General features: G+C 47.4%; 2 protein-coding genes across 2 annotated transcripts; both read left to right on the top strand.

Annotated features, from left to right (window-relative positions):
• Positions 1-432: 432 nt before the first annotated feature.
• Positions 433-6,454, top strand: LOC119107487 (U-scoloptoxin(16)-Er9a). Its single transcript, XM_037230938.1, has 3 exons — positions 433-550; positions 5,207-5,333; positions 5,880-6,454. Exons 1-3 carry the CDS (start codon positions 457-459, stop codon positions 5,980-5,982), a joined length of 324 nt encoding a protein of 107 aa, XP_037086833.1. The 5' UTR covers positions 433-456; the 3' UTR covers positions 5,983-6,454.
• A 3,273-nt stretch (positions 6,455-9,727) lies between these two features.
• On the top strand, positions 9,728-13,894 carry LOC119107920 (U-scoloptoxin(16)-Er9a). The gene is made up of 3 exons (XM_037231512.1): positions 9,728-9,877; positions 12,538-12,661; positions 13,309-13,894. Exons 1-3 carry the CDS (start codon positions 9,784-9,786, stop codon positions 13,409-13,411), a joined length of 321 nt encoding a protein of 106 aa, XP_037087407.1. The 5' UTR covers positions 9,728-9,783; the 3' UTR covers positions 13,412-13,894.
• The last annotated feature ends 1,903 nt before the right edge of the window (positions 13,895-15,797 follow it).

Genomic DNA, 15,797 nt, shown 5'->3' with positions numbered 1-15,797 from the left:
TGCACCTCTGTCAGATCCGACTGTTTCTCTCTTTCCCTTGCCTTATACCGAATCCGCGTGACAGCCCGCTTATCCGGGGCAGGTTGCATGCATCAGCCACGAGTGGGCCGAGAGGCTCCGTGGAGGGGGACCCCGGCCGGGCACCCAGCGCACGCTCCGAGGAGTTCCTGCGAGGGCTAAGGCTCGGCAGTCGCCTCCCCCTCCCCCCTCCCCCTTTCCCTCCCAAGCGCATGTGGTCCTGCCCCACCGATATCCATATTCCCTTATTCCATTGCCCTGAAATGTTCATTTCTGGTCAAAAAGGCTCTAATCCAAACAAACGAACAACCCTCTGCCGGCGGTTTTGTTTTACGTAGTACTCAAAGGTCAGACGACGTCACCCACGTGGGTGAGCGCCCTACTTTAGCCCGGCTCGCTGCGCAGTTGGCCCCACTGCGCCTGGGACGGCCGACCACCATGGTAGTCTCGCCGCTGCTGATGGTCGCCCTGCTGGCCTCCGCCTCCATCGCCTGGGGCTATTCCTACACAGAGCGGGTCGCAATCCGACCAGGTGAGGGTCAGCGGTAGCGCCCGAGCCTAAGGGGCATGTGGCGCCTTCCTAGCAATTGCTCTTGGTCGGGTCAGAGTGTCACGAAGGCAACAACGCCGGCAGCATGAACATACTCGCCGTGGGACCGTCTGGGTTTAGTTCCTCGTAGGCTTCTCCTGACACATGTTCGCACTCAGATGCTGTCATACCGTCGCAGCATAGCCGACATCGCTTCCAACTGGTATACCGCATTCCGTTTCGCGGATCTCATAAGCCCACAGGGCTGGCGTGCTAGGGGCGCAGCCAGAGCTTTGGTGACGTGGGCACAAGGTTGACTAAGGACCTCTGATGGTGAAGCCCCCACCCCTTCCCGCTCTAAAAACAACCGGATAGGGACCGGATGTGTTCAATATATAATCACACAAACAAATTTTGAAGGACTTTCGAAAGAATCATTTCACGGCGGTCGTTATCGGGCGTCCGACGCCTGCTGCCCGGTGTTATCTGCAGCGGCCAACACCTTCCGGTTTTACAGAAATCGCAACCCCAGCCATCATTGTTCTTAGTTCTAACAATGCGAGCACGGAAGCTCAACACTTATTTATGTAATTTGTTTCACCAGTCGATTTTGCAAATGATTGCTCTATGTGCCGGTCTGTGCCCTCAGACCGACACAAAACCAGCTGCCCGGTGCGGGTGACTCTCTGCCGGTTTGTGCTCTCAGGCCGACACGAAGCCGGCTGTCCGGCACCGGTGACTCTGTGTCGGTCTGTGTCTTCAGGCCGACATGAAGCAAGCTGTCTGGTACGGGTGACTCTGTGTCGGTATGTGTCTTCAGGCCGATACGAAGCGAACTGTTTGGTACCGATGGGGCATAACCGACATAGAAGCCCAAAGGAATCTGCAGGCAGTCCGCAATCGGCGCAAATGGCTCTCTGGCTGATATTTGAGGGTTCCGGCCCGTGAGTCCTAATGCGACTCCTGACTTAATTTGAGGGCATTAAGAACACTCGAAATATGCTCTTAAGCGTCGTGGACGAGGGGCCTTGGGACCTATGGAGGAGAGGCACGTGCTTTCTTCCCCCTCGACCCGCCTGCGCCAGTACTGGCGTGGTAAGTTACAATTTTTTGCGTGTGTTGTCTCGGTTTTCAGAACCTACTTCTTTAAAGCCACAAACCCTTGGCTCTGCGATGTGCTGTATCTTGTCCCATGTTGCCATTCCAAAAATCGATAGCGATTTAAACGTCAAATGATAGGTCATCAACTCCGCAACACTCCAAGATTACTGTCTGCAGGTAACTCATGCTCAAAATGGCGCATGCCCTCCATTTTCACAAAACCTTCGGCTTTTGATGTGTAGGTCATTCCACCCAGCTCCAAAGTGAAGACCCATGACAAGGTTTAAGTCACTATTTTCTCCGGACGCAACGCTTCTTCCCTGCAGGCAATTCAGTACTCAAGACCTTTCCGTTCGATCGTCACGAGATTTCTCACCATATGCTCTACAATCGATTATCTCTTGCGTTTCAAAAACGGAATCACTTGGTCTAGCCGCTACAGTCATAACATGTCATTCCCTGCAATTATGTAAGCTCCTTTCTGGCACGTCTTCTGGCGTACGACAGCAACATTAAATGGATTTCCTACCAACCAGCATAAATATCTCGCAGCCTTACACGGCAGCACACAGCTGCTACAACATACAATCACACAGGACTTCGAAAATGGGAAATATGCCCTTGATCAGTTTCTTTATTAAAAAGCTCCGCAACCTAGCATGTTCGAATTCTGCTTACCACTTTACAATCATGGGAGAAGACAACAAAGATGTTCTACTTATCCAAAATAAAAAAAATGCTGTCAAGTAAGAAACTTAAGATCGAACTTTTAAGGCGTTTACGTGACATTGTAGCAAAAATGTACGGCAGACCTGTAGACAGAGAAAATAAATAAGCAAACTAATTAATTGTAGACTATTGTTAATGACCCGTCGGATTTCCTTAATAAATTGTCTCATGTTAACTTTATTTTTCTCAATGTGCAAAAAAGCATTCACACGAGAATGAAAAACGGTGTTATGTCACAAAGCATCACAATACAACTTTGTCTTACTTGAACCTAAATCTTACAATCGATAATCAAACCACTGGAGAGAAAATGAGATCAAAGATCAAGTAGCTTGGTGCCTCACCATGTACAAACGCTTCCAATTTACAACACATATCAACAGCATATCTTGTGCTATTAGCAGAAATATTGGCATCAACGCAAGAAAGAGTTATTGTTTGACAGAAACCTACACCAATGCTGTGAACTTATTTAGATCTGTCGTACCTTAACACGCGCCCGGATAGCCGCCTGAATACGGCGCTGTTCGCATGTGGGGTGATCAGTTCAACCCGCTAAGATCAGAAAAACTTGGAGCGCTAGTAGAGACGCCAAATTCACTAGATACGTAGACTGGATTCTACCGCGCGGTATGTTATTAAAAACAAACGGCTATAAGGGGTCGTGATGAGTAAGTGGTCTGTTCCGAGCTTTGTGAAGTTCAAATAACACATTTGTTAATTTCTCCGTGATCAAGAAATTCAAAGTGAGCGTCGAAAACCTCCAAAAACGAAAGGTCTCAAGTAAAAATCAATTAAGTGTTGCCCTGACCTGATCTTCATACCTGACCTAAGGTAAATGGCATTGTTCGTAATCCTAAATTTCGTTGCTTAGTTGTCTGGTGCAGTACACCATGCCGTTCGCAAGCTATTTAAGAAAAACTGGGGGAATCAAATTGTCCTCCACCCGACCGCTTGTGAATTATTCTTGTCTGGTCTGTGGTGATAGTTATGACAAATGATTAAATAAGTGACAAAAAAACTGAATAAGTTCCTGATTCTGTAGAAAAGGGTGGTAAAAATAATATAAGATGTAATGATTGGATAGAGTATGACAAGGTGGTGTACAAGGTGAATAACAATCTATATCCGCCAATAAAAGCCCAGAACCAATCTTCAAGGAACATGATATTCGTGCAGTACGTGATCTCGCAGAACCCCAAATGCTCGTTGCATTGCATAGATTCTTGGCAAACTAACTCCCCAGCATCTTAAATGTCATATTTATAATGAAAAATATAACCCACACGAGACACGGCACCAACAATATGTAGAAAACAAATTCACGTGAAATTGCAGGCTATTTACCGTTGGTTGTGTGGGTCCAGAACCATGGAGCAATATTTTTGCAGAAAGTTTCCCACCATCAAACAAACTCCCAACTCCTAGCTCATCATGAAAAAGATGATACGATCCCATTTCATAAGCAAATGCTTGAGACTTTTTTCTCACGAAAAGTTCACAAAATAGATAGATATCAATACCGCGGGTGAACATTAGTAAAAACGCATCTAGCCCGTGCAACTGACTTGATCTATCCGTTGTTTCGCAATGGCCCAACCAACAGCAAGCTTGCACTCGCCAGGTTGGGCTTACAAGGCTATATGCCGGCACGACCCACGTATGCATTTGACCAAATTTTATCTAACCCTGCATGCACGCAATAAACACTACAAACCTACTTATAACATTTTGGCACTGGGAATCGGTTAAAAGAGAGTCAAATGCTACCTTTAGCTGTTAATACTTTCTGCTCTGTCTTAATGAATATTGCTTTATCTATCATGTGAAGGAGCCAGCTTTGGACACGAAACGGCCACTGCGGTCGGTGCGCCCGACAACCAAATCAATTAACAACGGAGGCAGCTTTTCTGCTCAGTTTTGTATTTTCTCCCTTTGTTTCTGGGCTGGCAGTGCGGCGGTTTGTTAATATTCCGTTTTTGTGTCGCTAACATATGATTCTGTCGTTGGTGAGCTGCTGTTGTGGGTTCCTGGTCACATTATGGCAGGCGACAGTTGAAAATGGTCTTTCGTTTTTTAGTTTCGTTTTTTTTTAATTTTCCATAGCATAGCCGTTCCAACTGAAAACGAAGAATGAAAGCAATGCTTTGTAGTCATCGCCTCGTTGCTTTACATACGCAAAAACATTATCGCTCTACATGTACTATCAATACTGGGGCAGAACTAACGTGCTTTACCCGACGTCTCAACGTTTTAAATATCGACGAGATTAGCGGCATCTGATCTGGGTTCAATTGGTAGCCATCTATTTAACTATCGGGACTGGGTTTAATATTTTCAGAAATGCAGTAGATTGTGTGAACTTTAATTGTGTAATAGGTGCTGCTATATAAGTGTAACGCAATGGGCCTTTGGGAATTTGGCGAAGTCAGTGACGTTTGGCCTAACGTATGATCAGTATTTTTGGAACTGCAATATCAAATCTGTCGTGGCGCACCAAAAGGCGAAGTTTTCGCGACAAGGAGCAATATATATATATATATATATATATATATATATATATATATATATATATATATATATATATATTGGCACCAAGTAGCCAGCTTTTTCACTCACGATGCTCTCGTTGCGCTTTAAAGTTATGTGCCAAGAGCTTAGGTCGCTATTGTTCTAACCATAACCGATCATTAACGACTAGGGTCCGACTGGAATGAATTGGCCGGTAGCTCTCGTGCATGAGCTGCTTTTGTCAGCTATGTTGGTATGTTAGTTCCCGCTCTAAGCGTATGCAGATGCCTCGTTATTCATATCGTCTGTATGTTGCAGGCCATAAGAATGAGTGTTGGGTTTCCACAAAGAAGAGGTTTTTCGCAAACGGTTCTTCGTGGTATGAAGACCACAAGTGCGAGAAAGGCATCTGCAGAGAAGGAGGCACCATCATTGTTCACATCGGGTACGTGGGGACGCGTGCGCATTTTGGCCCTGCCGACATTATTGCGAACCCCACAGGTTGTCGAGACGTAGATGTGTGTGGTTTAAAAATTTCACAACAGAAAACATGACTAGAAATGAAACTCATCCCACCGAGGTTTCAGCTTCTGCTTGCTTTTTTGTTTTTGCTGTTGCCGGAACATGGGCGTGGGATGACAGCGACAGGATCAAAATGCATGCCCGAGTTCGGGAACGAGATGGTGGAAATCATCGTGGCACCGCCTGCCGACTACATGAGCTAGCCTTGACATCTGTCACGTACTTACAAACTGTTATTTGGCAGCCCTCAAATATAAAAATAGCAAAAGACCGCAAGCGCTTACGGTCAGGTAAGTACTAAAAAGACGGGGGGGGGGGGGGCTTGAACGGTCGCCGACGCAATTAAATCATACACTTTTAGAAGGGCACGACTGGAGAAGCTCGCACGGTCTGGTTCAATCTGCGGCCCTCACAGGCAAGACCATCAGCTACCGGCGATCAGGACAATCGACACACTTGTGTTTCGCAGATGCGGCCTCATCGTCTACGTAAAGGGCTGTCGCGTGGTGACTCCGCCCAAGAGCCGCAAACTGAAGCACCCACACTGCTGCCCGTATGTCAAGTGTCCGTGAAGCCGTGCGCTGCCTGCCCACACACGACGGGCCTGACCGATCCCGACGACGCCTCCCAGATGTTGTTCGGTGTTGAGATCTGAACGGGTGCGGTGTGGTTTTCGGGGGTTTAGACAGCGTGTCGGCGCCCCAGAACTGACCGTAGTGACGTGGATGGTGGCGTGCTGCGTGCACCTTTCGGTCTGTCGTGGCCTTACTTCATTTTGTCTTATTCCGAGCACTGCCGTACTGTGACGTCCAAAGTCAGCCTACGATGTGCCCCACGGACGCGAGGCTGATGCCCGTGCGGTTGAATGACACGCGAAGGTTATAGCTGATCAGAACACATCGAGCACCAGTTTCTGTCGCGTTGTTCAGTGTTGCTTTGAAAACGAAAAATGATGACAGCCAGCAAACATTTAATCCGGAAGGCTCATGCTTCCGAACTGATTGTATCGAATAACATGCTGATGAATAGAGTGTTTGATGTGGTTGATGACTTATTCTAGCTCCATCAAGGCATGTCCGCCAGGCCCTGTGCCCATCATTTCGCGGCAGCACGCGAAATTGTCACACCATACTCAACTTTGCTCGACGCTGTATTATCAAGTCAACACAAGACGCACTCAGATAACAAACGCCCTCTTATGTTCCGTAGCTTAGAAAATAACCCATCTCACTCATTACTAGCGCGTACTAGATATCGAGCTACGGAGAAAGACCCATGTTCAAATCAGAACTCGCGATTCTTGCTGTTGCGAATACTATTGCTACAAAAAGCGTCTCTTTCAACAGCTCAGCTATCCGACTACATGCTTCTCCTTTCATGTCCGCTTCCGCGCTGTTGTCCTGCAGTGTATTCGAACCCCATCCACACACACAGCTTCTAACATCTGCCTCCGTCCGTTTGCCTGTCTCTATCCTGGAAGGGGGGGGGGGGGAGGGGACAGGAGTACCGTCGCGCTGTCCGCAGCGCGACAGCCTTACACAGCGGCAGAGGGATGGAGTTACCAGCTGCCGGCCGCCTTACCGGCGAGAGTTTCTGAACACGTCACAGCCGAGATCTGCCTGGCTCGCAGCAGTCGAGCCCGGCCTCTGACACGCTCCGCACCACTGAAATCGGTGCGTTCCTGACGGGCCTTCCAGCACGGCTGAGGGTTCACCACCGCGCAGCCTCCTCACGATGGAATCACTGGGAGGGGGTCAGGCTTGTATCAACTAACACAGACTATTCTACAGCTGCGGCGAAAACAGTGCAATTTCCGGTCTGGGATTTGTCCATCTCTTCCTAATACAGTTGGTTCTCACGATTAACCAAGACGAAAAAGGATAATCACCTCTAGATAAATACAGCAAATAATCTGCTTACCTCCAGCATTCATCCTTGGCATTCGAACGGGAAAACAATGCGCTGGTAATGTCACGACGGCAGCATCTAATTTGGGGCGCCATCGTTAACTGTGCTCCCTGGACTTGGCAACCACTGCTTTCACCAAACACCGTAATGCATGTAAACATCTATTCTGAGTGCATCTGGTAAACCATGCTCATTATTCTTGTTGTTCTTGATCGTAGTTTTAGGGCGCGCCGACTACTGTGGTCATTTGATATACTTAGACAGTATCGAACGATGCTGTCGTGTAAGGTTTTGTACCCTTTTTACCAAGGACCCTCTTCTGGAAAAGCTGCGATGCCAACCGAAAATCCATGGCGCCAGCCCTGGATCTGCATGGCGTAGCGCACTCACCTTGCTTGCGATGCATGATACAACATACTCTGTGAAGTAAAACATAAGCACAACGTCCCCACCATGTGGAAAATTCACCCCAAGTAAGGCAAGCTGAACCTTTTAACACGCGCTCGGATGGGGGTCAAATTGACCCCCCGAAGGTTTTTCCAGAATGGTTTCCGAACAGCGCGGTGTCGCTGCGCCAATTTTTTTATAGCTGCAGATAACTGAATAGCAAGAGGTTTGATGAAAAAATTAGATCTACCTTGTAAGGTGGCTGACCTATGGCAGGTCAAAGTTAGGCCATAGTTTCAGCGAAGTCAATTTTTGGTGAATCGTTCAATTTGATGCACCAACGGAATGTTAGACGCGGCCATACATCTCTGAAATGCTTTCGTAGACAACACAACAATTGAATGAGCAAATTGTATTGACCTAAGGACAGGTATGAAGGTCATACCAAGGTCAAAACCAACCTGTTTTATTACTCCAGGGCTTGCTGTAATGGAAAGTCTTTGATGTTCATTTCGAATTTATTGACAGCAGAAAAAGCGTTCTACATCGTCCATAGACTTCTTAGAGGTCAGAACAGGCCATTGACATAAAATGACCCAGGTCAACAGTTGGTTTTAAGGAGCATACTGCCTAGCGTCAAGTTTGACGCTTATTCAAATGCAAAAAATCAGAGCAGTCTCGTATGATTTTGGTCACAATGACTCACAAAAGCTCAAACGAGGTCACTGGCCTTAAGTGAGCATTTTACCTTTTGCTTAGGAACAGATATCTAGGTTCCGGAGGCACTTTGGAGACCAGCCTGGAATTTGACCTTGCTTGACCTTATTTTATCCGACGGTCATGACCTAGGAACCTCGAACTTGGACCGTCATGGACGGTCATGACCTAGGACTCGAACTCGTACGTGGACTAAGTGAGTCCACGTACGAGTCAACATTCCCTGTGATGCAATGCAGATGCAACAACGGAGTGTTAGACGCGGCCGGCCATACATATCTGAAATGCTTTCGTAGACAACACAACTAAATGAGCAAATTGCATTGACCTAAGGTCAGGTATGAAGGTCAGACAAAGGTCAAAACCAACCCGTATTATTACTCCAGGGTTTGCTGCAATGGATAGTTTTATGTTTATTTCGAATTTATTGACAGCAAAAACCGCATTTTACGTCTTCCATAGACTTCTTAGAGGTCAAAATAGGCCATTGACCTGAAATGGCCCAGGTCAACAGTTAGTTTTTAGGAGCATATTGCCTAGCGTAAAGTTTGTCGCTTATTCAAATGTAACACTCAGAGCAGTCTCGTATGGTTTCGGTCACCATGACCCTCAAAAGTTCAAACAAAGTCACTGGCCTTATATGAGCATTTGACCTTTTGCTTAGAAACAGGTATCTAGGTTCCGGGGGCACTTTGGAGACCAACCTGGAATTTGACTTTGCATGACCTTATTTGACATGAAGGTCATGACCTAGGAACCTCAAAAGTTGACCTAAGTGGGTTCACGTACAGATCAACATACCCTGGAAATTTGGTGTCTCTAGCTCTCATAGTTCTCGAGCTTTCGGGGGGTCAATTTGACCCCCACCCGAGCGAAGGGTATCTAGGCGGTCACCCGGGCGCCTGTTAAAAGCGGTTCATTCAGAAGCAAGTTACAAAAAAGAAACGAATACGTGCACTCAATAAATTTAACTGTTGCATATGAAGCGGAAGATTAATAACATAGCTGTGTGTAGTTATAAGAAACTTTATCCCATTTTGGGTGGTTATATCAGGAGCGAGCTCGGCGTAAACACTGATGCGACTTTTCCCACTCTCCCATTGCCGGAATACTGCTACCAAGCCACGCGCCCAAGGAGCGAGGCGGGAGGAGGGGGGATCACAGCCGCTTTGCCAGCGCTCTGCATCTGTACTTGAACACCAACCCGTCTCTGGGTTCCCAACGTTCGCGCCTCTGGCGGCGGATGCGAACACTAACAAAAGGTCACGTGACGTCACGACCGCGGTAGGCGCTCTCCTTGAGCAGACATCCCTGCCCCGACCGCATCGTTGTATCTGGAACGGTCCGGCCGAGCACTCACCATGGGAGTTTCACCGCTGCTCATCTTCACCCTGCTGTCCGGTGCCTCGCTCGGCTTGGGCTACGTCACCATGGAGCGGGTGGCGGTCAGGCCAGGTGAGAACAGCGGGGCGTTTGGAACGCAAGGGACGCGTCGTGCCTTCTTCCAGCATGTGGGTGTTCTGTGCAATGTTGGCGGACGTTCGGTAACTTCAGTTCTGTGCGATTGCTGCTGGTGTGGCCAGCGTCTTTGAAGACGGTAACTTGGGCGGCACGGAAGCACCCGGAGCTCAGAAAGCTTTAATTCTGCGCAGGCAGCACCTGACCCGTGGTGTTATTCACAGGTAATTCCATGCGTCGCAGAACAGCCCCCATCCCCATATCTTGTCAATGTAGATTGCACGGGTACTGCACATGCATACTTTGCTAACAGCCTTGAGGATAAGATTTTGGGAGATGTTAGTATAACAAAGTTTATAAAATTAGGATCTTCCAATAAAAAAATACTTAATCTTAAGTCATCATGTGTTGCTGGTGATTGCAATACATGCCCATTATTATGTTCTCTACATGTTCACCATTGCTATTTTCTCGGAAGGGGCTAATAGTTGCATTCATATCGTATTTTCACGCGTGTCCTCACGTGACGTCAACACGCATGTTAATGTTTCACTTGGTGTAAGCAAGGTCGCAGCGATTACGGAACCGTTGTCCATTGTCCGTTGGACATTGTTTAACATCAAATGTGCTGTACAACGGACAAAATCATTCAGAAAAGACGATATGAGCATTGCTTCACTTTCTCCTGCCTTTGCTGCCAGAACTCCATGTTGAAGGATTCCTGGACAATCTCGTCAGATGCAGCACCAAGGAGAGAGCACTTTGTGTTTTAAGTACAAAATCCAAGTCACACAGTCGCATAAGACGAATGAGCGCAATAGCGTGCGTGGCCGACGGGGTGTCAGATTGTCGGCCGACTCCGGCCAGATCTCTGTGGCATCACCATCACCAGATATATCAAGATCAGGTCTATCAGGATCAGGGTCTTATCAGAGTCTAACTGTCAGGTGCATCACCGTAGTGGCTCCTTCCGCTGGAGGATTAGTAAGGGTGCTTCGGGGCCTGCTGAAGCCGAGGCGGCCTTTCTGCCCAAGTTGCCGAGAGTTTTAATGGAGATTGTCGAGGATGACACGGTTCTTGACACCGTTCCTGACGTCCTTGCGTCTCGAGCAGTTTCCTGCACGTGATCTAAGGTAGTCGTCCCAGGTTGTATTCCCCTTCCGCAGCAGCTCCAGCGTCCCTGGGATGCTGGTAGTCACGTGTCGCTGGGACCGCACCCTGCATCCCGGGCGACGCCGCCGTCAGCTCTCTCCACGCCGCCGTAAAATCTGAACTCATTGTGTGGATGCCATCCTCTCGGCAGAGCGGGCTCAGTCCAAGAGCAGCCGACCCAAGGAGAAGGCCCTGCAGTTGAGCCCGGGTCAAACATGTTCAACACGCAACGAAAAATTTTCACTCTCAAAGGTCTGCAACTCATATCTCAGAATCTACCACACTGATCTGCGCAGAACCTCTACCCTTCGATGTGCTTTAGCTCAGGCCCCAATATGCGTGCATAATAGATGACGCCAAGTCGGGTGAAAGGTCATCATTTTCGTGTATATTAAACATTGTAACTTCCAGTGGTGACGATTGCCGAGGTCATGCAAACAAAATGTCAACATTGACCGTTTGCGCGATAGATCAATCCATTGAAAAGTCTTTTAAAAGTTTTAAAATGTTGCTTTAAAGTTTGGGTATTCACTGAAAATTGACAAGAAAATGCTTGTTCAAATGCAATGCCGCTGACACGCGCCCGGGTAGCCGGTTGGATAGCATTCGGTCAGGTGGGGGTCAGTTCACTAAGAGAGGTAGAGACACCAACTTCACAGCGTGTATTGGCCGCACGCTAGCTCACTTAGTCAAAGTTTGGAGCTCCTAGGTTATGACCTTCGGGTCAAATAAGGTCAAACAAGATCAAACCCCAAATTGGTCTCCAAAGTGTCCCCAGAACCTAGATACCTGTTCTAAGCAAAACGTCAGATGCTCATTTAAGGCCAGTGACCTTGTTTGACCTGCTGAAGGCTATGGTGACCAAAATCATACAATACTCCTTTGAGTTTTACATCTGAGTAGGCGACAAAGATCATGCCAGGCAGTATGTTCTTAAATACAAAATTTTGAAGTGGGTCATTTTAGGTCCGTTACCTATTATGACCTTAAAGAAGTTTATGGAAGATGTATAATGCGGCTTTGTTAACAATAAATTCAAAATAAATACCAGAAACAACCCTATGCAGCAAACCCTAGGGCAATAAAGCAGGTTGGTTTTGACCTTGGTCTGACCTTCATACCTCATCCTGGGTTAATGGAATTTGGTCATTCAATCGTTGTGTCGCCTAAGGTAGTATCTCAGGGTACCTGTAGTGCCTGATCCTGATCCTGTGTACATTATTTTGTATCTGCAGTGGAAAATCAGCTGTGCTGTACCGAATGGTGAAGATTTCAGGGCAATCAGATAAGCATACTGTGAGAACAAAGCCTGGCTGCTTTTACACCATCATTTTTGCGCTGAGATTTGATCGCTTCCCTTAAGCTTGGATCACAACGTTGCATTTCTTATGTGACCTGCTATGAGCATTTATTTGAAAAGGATTGGAAGAAGAAAATGCTGATATTTAAGTGTCACTCCTCGCAGTGCATATATGCTGCTTCCACATCGTCTGTATATGTTGCAGGTCATGAGAACGAGTGCTGGGTTTCCACAAAGAACCAGTTCTTTGCAAGCGGTTCGTCATGGCCTGAAGACGATGTCTGCGAGAAAGGCTTCTGCCAAGGAGCCACTCTTATCAGACGCCATGGGTACGTAGGGCTGCGATTGCGATTTGACTTGACCGACACCATCGCGAAAGCCACGGGGTGTTGGAATGCACGCATGCGTGGTTTCAGCCTCAGCGATAGACGACACCAGTTCGGCGGATACCCCACTTTCATATTTCACGGCCCGAGGTATGGGATGGCGGATTACAGTGCTTGTGCTTATTGACGCCGTGTGAGCATGAGTAATGTCTCTGTGACGTGATGGGAGAAAGGCTATGACAGCTTCCACAAACGCTAAGACCCACGCACAAAATGTGCCGACAAAATCGCTGGACTGCTTATAAAGGGCATTATTTTCCTCTCCACAATCGTTAGGTGGCCGCTGTTCCATGGTCACCCCCAAAACATATCACAAAGCTGGCACGTCAAACATTTGGGATCGGTGTTTGTGTGTGGCTCGGCTGGTCTGCGTGCTTGCCTCCGATTCACCGACCGTTGGCAAGATGGGTGCGAATCACTTTAGGTGGTCGCTTTTTAACCCTGACTTCGGACACTCTAGCATTCGATGGGCACAATCGTCAACGCTGATGCGATGTCATTCGTTGCCGAGGCATCACAGGTCGAACCTTCATCTAAAACGACCAAGACAACACATAGCTATTACTCCACGGCACGCTTCTGCCCGGCAGGTGCGGCAGCGTCGGCGCCGGGCCATCTTGTAAGCTGGTGACCCCGGACAAGAGCCTGAACCTGACGTACCCGGACTGCTGCCCGTACCCTAAATGCTCGTGAAGCCGTGCACTGCCTGCCCACACATGACGGGCCTGGCCGATTCCGACGAAGCCTCCCGGATGTTGTTGCGGTGTTGGGATCTGAACGAGTGCACTGGGATTTCCTGTGATTTAGACAGCATGTCGGCGCCCCAGAACTGACCGCAGTGACGTTAATGGTGGGGTGCTGCTGACCTTATGAACCCTTCGGTATATCGTGGTGTTTACTTCATCTCATCTTATTAATAGCGCTGTCGTACTGTGACGTTCAAAGCCAGCCCACGATGTGCCCCACGGACGCGAGGCGGATGCCCAAGCGGTTGAATGACACGCGAAGGCTATAGCTTGTCAAAACACCTCGAGAACCAGTTTCTGTCGTGTTGTTCGTTGTTCACCACAGTGCATATAGCGCGTTCCTTTTGTGCTCAGTTGCTTGTTGCCTGTGGTGTTGTAATGGCTGGGGGGAGTAAAGAGCTGACTTGAAATACCAAGACAATCTAAAGAATGCACATTTTGAGGAGATAGGCTCTTGTAAGTTGTTCAGTGTATTAGCGAGGAACATCGTTCACGTAGATAAGACAGAAGTATTAGCCTTACTCCTCGGAAAAAAGCTAGGAGGACGGAGATATAGTTGGACTGATAGTTCGGCAACATGTCTTTATCGAAATAACAGCGAAAGCGAATTCAAAATTCCCTGCCGATGATCCTACTCGATATTTATGTTTTCTTTTTTTGAAGCAGAAAGCCACAGTTTTTACAAGACATCAACATTCAGGGGATTAAGTAAAGAGCGATTGCCAGCCATTACCACGATACAGTGTCTATCTCAGAATTAGAATGCGCGAACATACGTGTACATTGCAAACGAATTAACGCAAATAGGCCTCGCGCATCTTGCTTCATTCAAACATGCAAGCGAGTTGAAGTAAACAAGCACCACATGTCGCGCATCAATTATACACGCAAGCTATTTCAAATGAACAGTTATTGCACATCATGTGTCGGGAATCAGACGTGGCAATGGTTTTAAGCTGGCACACATCACATATCAAGGTACATATCACTTTCGCGTAACCGGCCCTGCATGGTAGGATTTGGTCGCCGACTTTTTATAAGAATAGATTCATCTATTTTCCTGTCTGGATGGTCCTGTGCTCTGTAGATGACTTTGAGCTCTAAAAGGGGCGTAGCGTCTATACTTCCTTCCATTTCCAGCCTGAGCGTGTGTTGCCAAGAAATAGTCACCGAAAGGGATATTCCCTTTTTTGTTTTTGGCGTTTCTCAGGCGTTCAGGCGTGCCTAAAAATCGAGTACGATCATCGGTAGGCAATTTTGAATTCACTTTTGCTATTGTTTCGATAAAAGCATGTTGCCGAAATATCTACCCAACTATATCTACATTCTCCTGGTTTCTCTCCGAGCAATGTCTGATCTATGATATAGACTCTTGGCGTTTTGATGGATTAAGCCAGAAACATTGGATGACGGCAGAAGTCCATCAGTACACATGCATTCCGGATTTTTGTATAATCAAAGAAATGCTGGTTCTATCAAAGAAAGCTCGACACAATCCGTCAGCATTATTACCTCGGAGATTGATGCACGACCATACGACGCTCAGCTTTGCCCGTTGTTTTAGCATAAAACAACGGATGATAAGCCCCGAAAAAACAGTGCGCGTGTATTATATGGGTGTAAAACAATGCCACGTATTACATCACACGCTAAATAGGAATACCGAGACTTTCAGTTGAGCCGGAATTAATGCCGACGTTCCATCAACAACCAGATATCCAACTGCCCTGTAACCTTTTCATGGCAGCGTTCATGCTGCTGTCCTTCAGGCTTTTCACAAACAGCACACACATCCAGCCCAATACGGTTCTATGGAGTGTTCGAAAAGCCCAATGGATGATGGCGAATGACATTTTGGGGGGTTCCTTTATATTTGTCAGCCTGTATACCGTTTGGAGTGGTAAGTAGCTCTGATGAGAAGAAGAGATCCACAGACGTTTCGGTCATATGAACTCTCCAGTGCTGTCACAGCACAGCTTCGACAGCACTAATGGGCGCATAGGGCCTAAACTTCAGCTGGCCCCGCTGTTCTTAGTGTGCTACCTGCCATCACGCACGGCATGCGGGCCAATTACCATCAAGCAATGTCTTTCCTGTGGATCTGCCTACGTTTCTACTGGGCAGGGCAGAGCGTGCAGCTCACTGTCGCACGTTGGGCCAGACCAGGTTCAAATCCGCTTAAAATTCAAAAAGGCATGCTTGAATGTTGCAACTAGTGAAAAGAGCGTGAAATATAAAAGTAAACAGTGCATTCGATGGCAATCTTAATTTTTGTCCGTCACAAAACTTTGCTTAGAAAATTGCTTCTAATTTAACCAATCCCGCGTTGTTAA

The sequence above is a fragment of the Pollicipes pollicipes genome, unplaced genomic scaffold (genome assembly GCF_011947565.3).
Source record: "Pollicipes pollicipes isolate AB1234 unplaced genomic scaffold, Ppol_2.1 Scaffold_6686;HRSCAF=7923_pilon_pilon_pilon, whole genome shotgun sequence".
NCBI lineage: Eukaryota > Metazoa > Arthropoda > Thecostraca > Pollicipedomorpha > Pollicipedidae > Pollicipes > Pollicipes pollicipes.
This window is presented reverse-complemented; position numbering and strand designations above follow the sequence as displayed.